The sequence below is a fragment of the Stegostoma tigrinum genome, chromosome 1 (genome assembly GCF_030684315.1).
Source record: "Stegostoma tigrinum isolate sSteTig4 chromosome 1, sSteTig4.hap1, whole genome shotgun sequence".
Lineage (NCBI taxonomy): Eukaryota > Metazoa > Chordata > Chondrichthyes > Orectolobiformes > Stegostomatidae > Stegostoma > Stegostoma tigrinum.
Window position 1 is genome coordinate 106,439,007 of NC_081354.1, and position 12,174 is coordinate 106,451,180.

A 12,174-nucleotide genomic window follows, 5' to 3' on the forward strand; every position below is an offset into this window, starting at 1 on the left:
GACAGGGTAGATGCAGGGAGAATGGTCCCAATGGTGGGTGCGTCCAGAACCATGGGTTACGGTATGACAATTCAGGGTAGACAATTTAGAACAGAGCTGAGAAGACGTTTCTTCACCCAAAGAGTGGTGAGTCTGCGGAATTCATTACCAAATGAAGTAGTTGATGCCAAAACATTGAGGCAACTGGATATAGCACTTGGGGCAAATGAGATCAAAAGTTAGATTAGATTAGATTCCCTACAGTGTGAAAACAGGCCCTTTGGCCCAACAAGTCCACACCACCCCTTGGAGCATTCCACCCAGACCCATCCCCTGATAACCCACACACCCCTGAAAACTATGGGCAATTTAGTATGGACAATCCACCTAGCCTGCACATCTTTGGACTGTGGGAGGAAACCGGAGCACCCAGAGAAAACCCATGCAGACTCGGGGAGAATGTGCAAACTCCGCACAGACAGTTGCCCAAGGCTGGAATTGAACCCGGGTCCCTGGCGCTGTGAGGCTGCAGTGCTAACCACTGAGCCAACGTTGTGAGGAGAAAGCAGGATTAGGCTATTGAGTTGGAGGATCAGCCATGATCATGAGGAATGGCAGAGCAGGCTCGAAGGGCTAAATGGCCTCCTCCTGCTCCTATCTTCTGTTTCTATATTTAAATACAGAAAGACTGCAGCAAGCTACAGCACAGAGGGCCTTGGGAGTTCTCATACATGAATCACAAAAGGTTGGCATTTCAGTTCAGTGGATAATAGGGAATGCAAATGGGATGTTGGCCTTTATTTCAAAGGGAATGAAGTATAAACAAAAGGAAGTCTTACCCTTGTATCCACAATATTTATGTGGCTAGTTCAGTTCAAATTCTGGTCAATCATAATCTTCTGGTTAGCGAGTTTTGAGAAGATTTGTAGCTCAGGTTGAGGTTCTGGATGTGAGATTGCTCGCTGAGCTGCAAGGTTCATTTTCAGACCTAGATGTTACCTAGAATGGTGACAAAACATCTGAAAATGAACCTTCCAGCTCAGCGAGCAAACTCACATCCATAATCTTCTGGTGGTGGAGCATTCGACAATGGCAATTCCATTTAACACCAAGGGGTAATGTTCAGATTCTGTCTTGGTGAATGGAGGTGGCTGTTGCCTGGGACTTACATGGTACAAATATTATTTGTCACTTAGCATGCCCAAATTTCCTTTGAACAAATATAATCAGTGAGGGAAAGCAGAAAATGAGCCCAGAATAGTTGGAATGAATGTTACATAGAATTAGAAATGGACATTTAACATCTTGAATATGTTCTGTTTATATAATCTAACACTTTTATAATTTGTTCAATGTGCAGAAAAGCAGATATAGGAAAAACAGCTTGTCTTCAAAATACTCTTTGTCAGCATGTTACCTGCCTTGAAATATTCTAATGTCTCTGAAAATACACACACCTACCAATTCAGCCCCAGTATAAATACAGCAGGAGTCCACATCGGAGCCAGAATCTGGACAAATATCTAGATATATTAGGGGAGGTGAAAGGCTAGTGATGTTATTATTAATCTATTCATCCAGAGAGCCAGGTAATGTTCTGTTCATGGCAAACGGTGGGAATTTGAATTCAATAAAATCTAGAATTAAGAGTCAAAGGGTGACCATGAAACCATTCTCAATTGTCAGAAAAACCCACCTGGTTCACATATGTCCTTTAGGGAAGGAAAGTGCCATCATACCTGGTATGGTCTACATGTGACTCACAGCACCAGGGACCCAGGTTCAACTCCACCTTTGGGCAACTGTTTGTGTGGAGTTTATTACATTCTCCCAGCATCTACAGGGGTTTTCTCCAGGTGCTCTAGTTTCCTCCCACAGTCCAAAGATATGCAGGTTAGGTGGGTTGGTTATGCTAAATTGTCCATAGTATCCAGTGATGTGCAGACTAGGTGGTTTAGACATGGGACATGCAGGGCTACAGGGATAGGGCAAGGTGTTGGGTCTGGGTAAGATGCTCTTCGGAAGATCGGTGGGGGCACGATGGGTCGAATGGCCTGCTTCCACACTGTAGTGATTCTATGCTGATAAGTGCAGAATTCTTAAATCAAGAAATTTCTTGACTGGGAGCCAACACAACTCAGCAAGCCCAGGGGTGAGATGGGATTGGAGCTTGCTGTGAGTTAAGTCACAAGCAGAATTATGGATGACTTCAAGAGGGTCGATGTGAGAGACCAGCCTGGAAAGCATTGGAATGGCCAAGTCAAGAGGTACTGGAGGCATTGATGAGAGTTTCAGTATCAGATGAACTGAAACAGGGGCATGGTGACATCGAAACAACTCAGTTTAGTGATAGAATGGTCAGAAGCTCATCTCAAGATCAAGATGACACCAAGATTGTGAACAGATTGGCTTAATCTCAGATTCCAACCGCAGGGGGAGATGGAGTCCAAAAAACCACAAGAAATAGGAACAGGAGTAAGTCAATTGGCCTCTCAAACCTGCTCCATCATTCAATACGATCGTGGCTGATCCAACATGTCTCACGTCCACTTTTGTGCCTTTTCCCCATAACCCTCAATTCCCCAACTGATCAAGAATCTATCTATTTCAGTTTTAAATATACACAACAATTCTGCCCCCTCAGCTCATTGTGGCAAGGAGTTCCAAATACACTCAAACCTCAGAAGAAATTCTTCCTCATCACAATCCTAAATAAAATTGCCATCCCTTTATTCTAGTCCTAGTTTCTCTCTTGAGGGGAAACATTCTCTCAGCATTTACCCTCTCAAGCCCCTTAAGAATCCTGTATGTTTCAATGAGACCACCTCTCATTTTTTAAACTGCAGTGAGTACAGTCCTAACACAGTCATAAGACAATCATCCCATTACCTGGGGTAATCCAGTGAATCTTCTCTAAACTTTTGTTTAATCATTCATGGGATATGCATGTCCATGGCAAGGCTAGCATTTATTATCCAACCTAATTGCTCAGCAGACAGTTAAGAGTCAGCTACGTTGTTGTGGGCCTGAAGTCACATGTAGACCAGACCAGGTATGATGGCTCTTTCCTTCTCTAAAGGACATTTGTGAACCAGGTGGGTTTTTCTGATAATCGACAATGGTTTCATGGTCATCCTTTGAGTCTTAATTCTAGATTTTAATTGAATTCAAATTCCCACCATTTGCCATGAACAGAACATCCCCCGGCTCTCTGGATGATCTCACTACCTCTATTTCCTCCCATGAGACACTTCTGAAAAGATCCCTGATCAAGTCTTTCATGATCTGATCTGATTTCTCCTGGGGTAGTGTAGTGTCATACTTGTTCTTTAAGGCATAGTCCAACAGCAATGTGGTGGACTTCTACTTCGGAACTAGATGGACACATCACATGAAAAAATAAATTTTTGAAAAAGTAAACATTTTATCACAGGCATGATTTTTCAGATGGTGGCATTATCTGCCCCACCTCACTAAGAATCAGCACCAATATTAGTCGTCTGGAGCCACTTCATGTTCTAAGGGCCGTGAGCTGGCTGGAGGAGGGGCCTGCACCCCTCAAGCTGGAAGATTTTCTGTGTTAGAGTGCTGTCGGCTAGTCAATCATCCCGACATTGCCAGTTGCAGTAGTGGCCAGCACTGGACTAGAGGCAGTCCCCATAGTCAACAGGCTGGAGTTCACGACGAAGTCAGTGCAGGAGCTCTCATAATGGGATTGTGAGGTGAAGCCTGGGGAAGTGGGAACAGTTGGTGGAGGGTTTGCAGAATTTTGTTGGGAAGAATGAGACAAGGCATCTCTAAGAGGGTCAGACGTATATGTCCTCCTCTGGTATAGCACTGAAGTTAGGACAATTCTGCCCCTGTCATTTGTGAGGCTTGAGGAGGCTTCCCTCCTGTCCCTGAACTACCTCCACCAGCCTCAAAAACTGAGACCAGACAGAAACAGCCCGTAAGTGGTGTTTAATTGCCATAGGCCTTGCCCATTCCACTGTAACATTGTTGACAGGGTGGGGCAGGTAGAATAGTAGTGGCAAGGCCAACCAGGGAGTTTATGTACCCAGACCCCATCCACTGCAAAGCCACAAATTTGATATGAATATTTTCAATACAACTCACCCACATTTGGAGAATGGCTACTAATATACCTCTCATACAAGAATGTTCTGAAAGTCTAGTCTGTTTTGGTGAATTTTTCTAAAATTGCAAAGCCATCACTGGTTGCAACTAGCTTAAGAATTGTGTTGTGATGTTGGAGATGGAATCCACATTTTTATCCATTGTATTCTTCAAGGATATTTATAGCAGATTTACAGTCACATGTAACTATAGAATAACCTGTTTTAAAAACCCCTGTATTTCAATAGGATGTGATCCGCAGCATGAGCATCAATCCGAAGATTTCCTTTCCATCCGAGGTTGACTTCATATTGATCAGCAGTTTTATCCGCGAAGTGTGTCGTGTAGCTTTTGCCATGCAGACGCTGGAGCCTCCGCTTGATGTTGCCTTCACAACAGATGGTGAACTCTTCAATGAGAAAAAGTGAGAGTGGCCTTCTATTTATCATAATGAGCTAAACATTAGTCTCTCCAGTCAGCAAACAGCCTCCAATACATCTCGCGAAACCATGAGCTAAGCAATGCGTCATAACGCAAAGTTGTTGCTCCATCTCGGCAGTGGCTACACTTAAGGAGCACTGATTAGCTGTGAAACGCTTTAAGATCTTCTAAAGGATTCTCAAATCCTTTAAACAAACCTATCTTAATGTCAGAGATGTTATGTTCATAAGAAGCCCATACCTTTCAAAAATTCATAAATAATGAATAGTGTCCTAGCCAAAGAGGGACTGTCCCCATTTTGGAGAAGGAAAAATTCTTGACAGGTTAATAAAATTTTTATATCTTAAAATTTTAATTGCAAAGGCATCAGGAGTAACTAATGGGATAGTTTTGAGATACCTTATTCTGAAGTTAAAGCACATAGAAGAGAGGGTAGTACATTGGCATGGATTGGGAATTGGTTAATTAACAGGAAATAGAATGGGAAGAAATGGGTTATTTTCCAAGTGACAGGCAGCAATTAGTGAGGTACCGCAAGGATCAGTGCTTAGTCCCAGCTATTTACAATAAATGTAAATGACCTGGATAAGGGAACCAAATGCAGCATTTCTTGATGACATAACTGGGTGAGGTTAGGGATTATGCAAAGGATGCCAGAGATTTCAGGATAATTTGGACAGGTCGAGGGAGTGGGCAAACACATAGCAGGTGCAGTACAATGTGACTGAATGTGAAGTTACTCACTAGTGTGAAAAACAGGAAGGAAGATGTTAGTTATATGGTGGTGCATTGGGAAAAGTGAATGTACAAAGAATCTGGATGTCTTTGTACACCAACCAATTAAAATAGACAGGCAGGCCTGCAAGCAATTAGAAAGGCAAAAGGTATATTGGTCTTCAGTGCAAGAAGATTTAAATTCAGAAGTAAGGATGTCTAGCTGCAGTTATACAGTGCCTTGGTGAGACCATACCTGGAGTATTGCATGCAGCTTTCATCTCACTATCAAGAAAGGATATACTTAGCATAGAAGGAGCACAGTGGAGATCCACAAAGTTTGTACTGTAAACATGTACATTTTTATCTACTAAAATTTAACTTAACCTTCTGATCTTTTTAGAATATTTTACCATCACAAATTACAGTAGAATAAAAAATGAAATAAATGCAAATCTTCACGGACATTATACTAAATTAAATGTACTATATAACTGTTAACATAGAATATACAACTGGACAGCACAGGAATAGGCTATTCAGCCAACGAAGTTGTGCTGAACATGATGCCAAATTAAACTAATCCATTCTGCCTGCTCTTGGACTGTATCCCTCCATTTCTTGCATATTCATGTGCTTACCTAAAAGTCCCTTAAATGCCCCTATAGTAATTGCCTCCACCGCCAACACTGGCAAAAGTTCCAGACTCCTATCACTCTCTGTGTAAAAAAACTTGCCCCTCACATCTTCTTGAACTTTCCCCCTCTCACCTTACATGCATGTCCCCCCAGTATTAGACATTTCAACTCTGGGGGGAAAATGATCCTGGCTGTCAACCCTATCTATGCATCTCACAATTTTATAGGCTTCTTTCAAGTCTCTTCTCAGCGTTCGCTGCTCCAGAGAACACAACCCAAGTTTTTCTAGAATTTCCTAATAGCTCATACCCTCCAATCCAGGCAGCATCCTGGTAGACCTCTTCTACACCCTCTCCAAAGCCTCCACCTCCTCCCTGTAATGTTGTGAACAGAATTGAAAACAAACTGTAAGTGTAGCCTAACCAAAGTCTTATAAAGCTGCAACACGACATCCTGACTCTTGTACTCAATTTCCAAGCCAATAAAAGCAAGCATGCCATACACTTTTGTTACCACCCTATCTACCTGTGTAGCTATTTTCAGGGAGCTATGGACTTTGAAACCCAAGATCCCTCTGTGCATCAATGCTCTTTGGTTTCCTGCTACTAACTGTACATTTTCCTTAATGTTTGATCTCCCAAAGTGCAGCACCTCACACTTACCTGGATTAAACTCCATCTGCCATTTCTCTGCCCATATCTGCAGCTGATCTATATCCTGCTGTATCCTTTGTCAAGCTTCTGCACTATCAACAACTCCACTGGCCCATCTACATTTATATATATATTCACAAACAGCACAGGACCCAATACGGATCCCCATGGAACACCACTAGTCATGGACCTCCAGCCAGAAAAACATCTCTCCACGACTATCCTCCACCTTCTAGGGGCAAGGCAATTCTGAATCCACGTGGCCAAGTCACTGGTGGGTCCCACGGATCTTAATCTTCTGGCTGAGCCTACCATGCGGGACCTTGTTGAAAGCCTTACTAAAATCCATGTAGACAGCATCCACTGCTCTATAAATTATTGTTATTTTTATTGAATTACATTGCTTGTGTATCTCCTGAATTGCTACTGGATTTATTAATGACAATCACATACCTGGCTAATTTGGAAATTTCCAGAAGGTTTGCCGCATGATGCCTTAGCCTTTGATTTCCTAGAAAAGAAACCCTAACTGTTTCAGTTTTATCTAACATCAGTAGTTATAGGTCACATGTTAATCTTCAGATTGGAGTCTGATGGACAGCTGGCCTGAAGGCCTGTTGACTAACTACAATGAAACTTGCCTTGCAGAGAATTGATAGGAGCCTTAAACAAGGGATTGACTTTCAGAGTATAGGAACAAAAATAGGCTATTTAAGCTTGTGGAGTTGCTCAGTTAGGTCCAAACCATGGATTATGAGTCCACTTTCAAAATTGGTACTGTAATGTACCATGTGCTTTTCATACATGATGATGTCAGTCTTCAAGTCTTTATGTGCTAAAAAGCCATTTTTGCAATATTATTCTATAATTTGTCACTGGTTCCTTTTATACCATAGGCAAGCCATTTAGCTATTTGAGCCTGTTTGATTATTCAAATAGATTTCAGCTCATGCTTATCTGAATTCTTTTACCTAATATTTCTTACAGAAAAGGAGTTTCTGCTGCACATTACAAAGTAAACCAGCAGGCCAAGTCCCAAATTTTCCTGGCTTAATCTTTTCATTAATGACACTTCATGAACATCATTCCAAAATTGAATTAACTAACAGCTGCCATATAAAATGGTAAAGACAGAATCCAATATCTTTGTTGTTCTTGCTTTACAACTTCAAGACCAAATTGAAAATAAAAGCTCAGAAAAGACTGCTAGAAATTCATGGTCAACACCTGTAAGATAAAGTTAAATTTTGACCTTACATCAAATCTTTCCCTTTCTCATTAAGTTATTAACATGTCACGCATTTTTGTAACTTTCTGGGATTATTTTTATCGGATTCCCATTGTAATTTGTAATTGTTGTAACCCTATAAAACATAGGTGCCAAAGCAGGCCATTCGACCCATTCATCTATGAGATCACAGCTGACAATCCTCAACTCTGCTTTCTTGACTTAGCACTGTAACCCTTGATTCCCTTACCAATTAAAAATCTTTCTTCTCAGCCTCGAATGATTTTAACCCAGCAGCTTCCATAGCCTTCCATGATGCAAAGAATTGCCGATTCAGTGCCCTCTGACAGGTAGAAATTCCTGCTCATTTCTGTCTTAAATAAGTAACCCCTTCCCCTGAGCTTGTGCTGTCTGGCCCTACACTCCCACAAGAGGAAACAACGTACCCCATCAAGACCCCTAAGACCCTCATATGTTTCAATAAGTTAGCCGCTCATTCTTCTAAGCTTTAATGAGCCACTGAGTACAAACCCAACCTACTTAACCTCTTCTTATATGACAGATGCAACCTAGTGAACCTTCTCTGAACTACATTCATTGCCACTATATCATTCCTTCAATAAAGGGATCAAAACTATTTACAGAATTCTGGATAGGGTCTAACTGGTGCCTTGTATAGTTTTAGCAAGACCTTTCTACTTTTACACTCCATTCCCTTTGAAATAAAGGCTAACTTTCCATTTGTCTTCCCTATTACCTGCTGAATTTGAATGCTAGCTTTTGTCATTCATGCAAGAATACCCCCAAATTCCTCTGTGCTGTAGCTTCTTGCTGTCTTCATTTAAATAACTTTCAGCTCCTCTATCCTTCCTGCCAAAGTGCACATTTCCCCATACTATATTCCATCTGCCAAGTTTTCTTCTACTCACTTAACCTGTGGTATCCTTCTGTAGACACCTTGTGTCATCCTCACGTTTTCCCATTGTTATGGACCAGGCCAGAGCCCCTAAAGTATATTATGGAGATAGCATAGATCCTTACTTTTATATTTTTTAATGGCAAGTTTAAGGCACTGTGTTCCAGATACGATTTGATTGCTCTACCACCATGCTTTAATCAAAACACACTTTATTCTTATAATAGTTAAAATATAGTAAAAGAAAGAATTGGCATAACTTTACGGATGTTATGATTCTCACATGCTGTTTCTCTTCAGTCCAGATGAAAGAAACAGTTTGCCCCTTTAGGTTTTTAAGAGAAAGCCTCGCTGTCTAAGATGTTATTCTAGCAGCCAGCAGAAAGCTTCTCCCTAACAGCAAGCAAAAATAGAAACCTTCTTGGGTCTGTGTGAGTCTGACCCTGCCCACTCATTATTTAAAACAAGATCTAGGGAGAACTGAAAAGCTGTTTACCAACTGGTAGACAGGATGGTGAGGCAGGTATTTAGCATGCTGGCCTTCATCGGTTGAGGCATTGAGAATAGGGGCTGGGACATTATGTTACAGTTGTATAAGTCGTTGGTAAGGTTGCACTTGGAGTATTGTGTACAGTTTGATCTCCCTGTTATAGGAAAGACTTGGTTAAACAGGAAAATGTGCAAAGAAGATTTACAAGGATGTTGCCTGGACTAATAGGCCTGAGTTATAGGGAGAGATTGGCCAGGATAGGATTCTATTCGTTAGAACATAGGAGAAGAGAGATGACCTTATTGAGGTGTATAAAATCATGAGGGGCATCGATAGTATGAACACATATAGTCTTTTTCCCAGGGCTGGGGAATTGAAAACTAGAGGTTCAAGGTGAGAGAGGAAAGATTTAAGAAGGACCTGAGAAGCAACTCCTTCACACAGACAGTGATGCATATATGGAATGGGTTGCCAGAGAAAGCGGTTGAGGCAGGTACAATAGCGATATTGAAAAAAACATTTGGATAGGTACATGAATGGGAAGGGTTTAGAGGGATATGGACCAAATGTGAGCAATTGAAACTATCTAAGTGGGCACCACGGTCAGCATGGACCAGTTTGGGCTGAAGGACCTGTTTCCATGCTGTATGACTCTATGACTCTATAACTATCTGTCTGAAGGTGACATTTTTGTACCACTGTGACAACATCCTGCTGCAAGAGAAACAGCACAGAACAGCTCTCTTAAAGCCACAGTACTTTCAAAGTATGTACTTTTGTGTCATCTGCAAACTTAGTGATAGTATATATCACCCAAATCACTAATATTATCTTGAAAATAATTGTGGCCCCGCCCCGAACTGTGTAATTCTCTTTTTAGCATTAAAGTGTATCAGAACCTCAAGTTACTATCTTACTCTGCTTGCGACTGAACAAAATAGTTGACAACCTTCACTTTAAATTGTTCATTTTCATCTGCTCAGAAACGAGTGGAAATTTATGAAATTAACAGAGAATGTGTTGGCATTTTTTTGTAAGGCACATTTGGTAAATTACCACTTACGTGAGGAAATTGTGAAATGTAACAAATTAAAATTATATAAAACTAAAGGGCATGGTGAAAACTCATATTGTTGGCAAAGCTTTTAGCTTTAAAAATTGCCTAGATCTGTACATGAAATTCATCTGCTCACAACTTTTTCCCAAATACAGTAACATACTTCAGTTTCCTTCTCAATTCTTAAAATTCTTGTTGTAGCCACAAGCAGTGAGGATGTAAAAGAAAGAATTGTTCTTTCACAAACTCAGGACAACCTGAATTGCACCACAACCAATGAAGTAACTTTGGACTTTGCTAATATGGAGTGCTCTAACGTAGGAAAATATACCACTCCGTTTTTACATAACAATCTGTTTTAGTGGAGATGGAGAAATAGGAAACAGCCAGGATACAAGCGATGAAGGAAGGCTGTGAGGAATGTGGCTGCCCTGCTGTTTTTCAAATCATGCTATGGTAGTTCTAACATCTAATCAGCATGAGAAATCAGGACTCCCAACAGTTTAAGCTGCATTTAATACTTCACTTCAGTGTCAATGTAGGGTACATGCTCCAGTTTTTAGCTATCGCTTGCATGAATATACAACAGCCTGACCCAGAGGTGATAGCACCACAACTGAATCAAGATTGACACCCAGACTACAGCAAAACATTCAATACATTGCATTTTAATGAAAACAAGAGAGAAAATGAAAATATTTACATGAGAGTACCATTCCTTTGCAAGTGTTTATCACACAGATTTATTGTTAGACAGTCTTTTTTGCATAATTCAGACTGCACCTTCAGTGAATGTAGGATTTTTAAGTAAATAAACATTTTTTTCCATCCCTGCAGGTATCGTCGCAGCTATGACTCAGATTTCACTGCTCCGCTTGTGGTTTATCACATCTGGCCAGCCTTGATGGAAAATGACACAATCATCGCTAAGGGAGAAGCATTCACGAAAAGAGGAGCTCTGGTGAGTTGGCCAAGGTGTTGAGGAACAGCTAAATGTAGTTAGTTTAGAAAAAACAACTCATTGTGGGTTATAATTCTGACCCTTGCATTTCAAATCACTCCATGGATTTACCCCTCTGCATCTCCAGTCCCCTCCAGCCAGCAACCCCACCAAGATCTTTGCACTGACTGTCATGTCCTCTACTGCTCCAGTTCTGAACAAGAGTCCTACTGGACTTGAAATGTTCGCTCTGTTTCTCTCCCCAAAGATGCAGCAGGACCTGCTGAATTTCTCCGGCATTTCTGCGTTTGCTGCAGATTTACAGCATCCACAGTATTTTACTTTTAAATATGTACCAAGCAGGAGAACATGTAAGTGCTTCGCAACCAAGAATTCTGACTCTTGAACATGAATGTTGACTTCAGGCTTCTTCAAGGGCAGAAGGAAAGAAAAGACAGCTATACCACAAACATTTAAAGAACAGCCAGTTGTGGAACAGTAGATCACAGAAATCTTTGGATAAGAGACAACCAGTGGAAGATTGGAGATTCCTAAAGAACCTGAAAAAAGAAGGCAGAATCCATTGGGATTCTTTATGCTGGCTTCAAAGAATTGTCTCATACTGATAACAGCTTGGAAACTTGTGGTAACAGGATCTACTGAAATATTTTCCACTGAAGGCCTGATAGCTGACCTGACGTTAGCGCCTCTATTATTGCAATGGAGGTCATGGATTCAAAGCAGACTCCATGCTTGCATTTTGAGTCAGGGAGGCCCATTTTATTTATTTTTAAATATAAAACCCTTGTTATATTTCTTTGCCTAAAATTGGTGACTAATTTAAATAAAAATACTTCCTGTAATCATACAATTAAAAACCTTTTGGCATGAATATTTTTTGGGAGCTTTCACAGAATTGTACTTCATTTCCATAAAACAATAGAATTATTCCGATATTATGGTAAAAGCAATATTCCTGCTCATATTGTTGTTCCTGCACAG

At 40.9% G+C, this 12,174-nt stretch overlaps 1 protein-coding gene across 4 annotated transcripts in view; it reads left to right on the forward strand.

The window, feature by feature from the left end:
- spata18 (spermatogenesis associated 18) overlaps window positions 1–12,174 on the forward strand; it is a 75,891-nt gene that overhangs the window by 44,307 nt on the left and 19,410 nt on the right. For all 4 annotated transcript variants that reach the window (XM_059647754.1, XM_048531182.2, XM_059647762.1 and 1 more), the window contains 2 exons: window positions 4,344–4,519; window positions 11,070–11,193. In XM_059647754.1, the coding sequence (XP_059503737.1) occupies window positions 4,344–4,519; window positions 11,070–11,193 (300 nt within the window). The remainder of the gene's footprint in view (window positions 1–4,343; window positions 4,520–11,069; window positions 11,194–12,174) is intronic.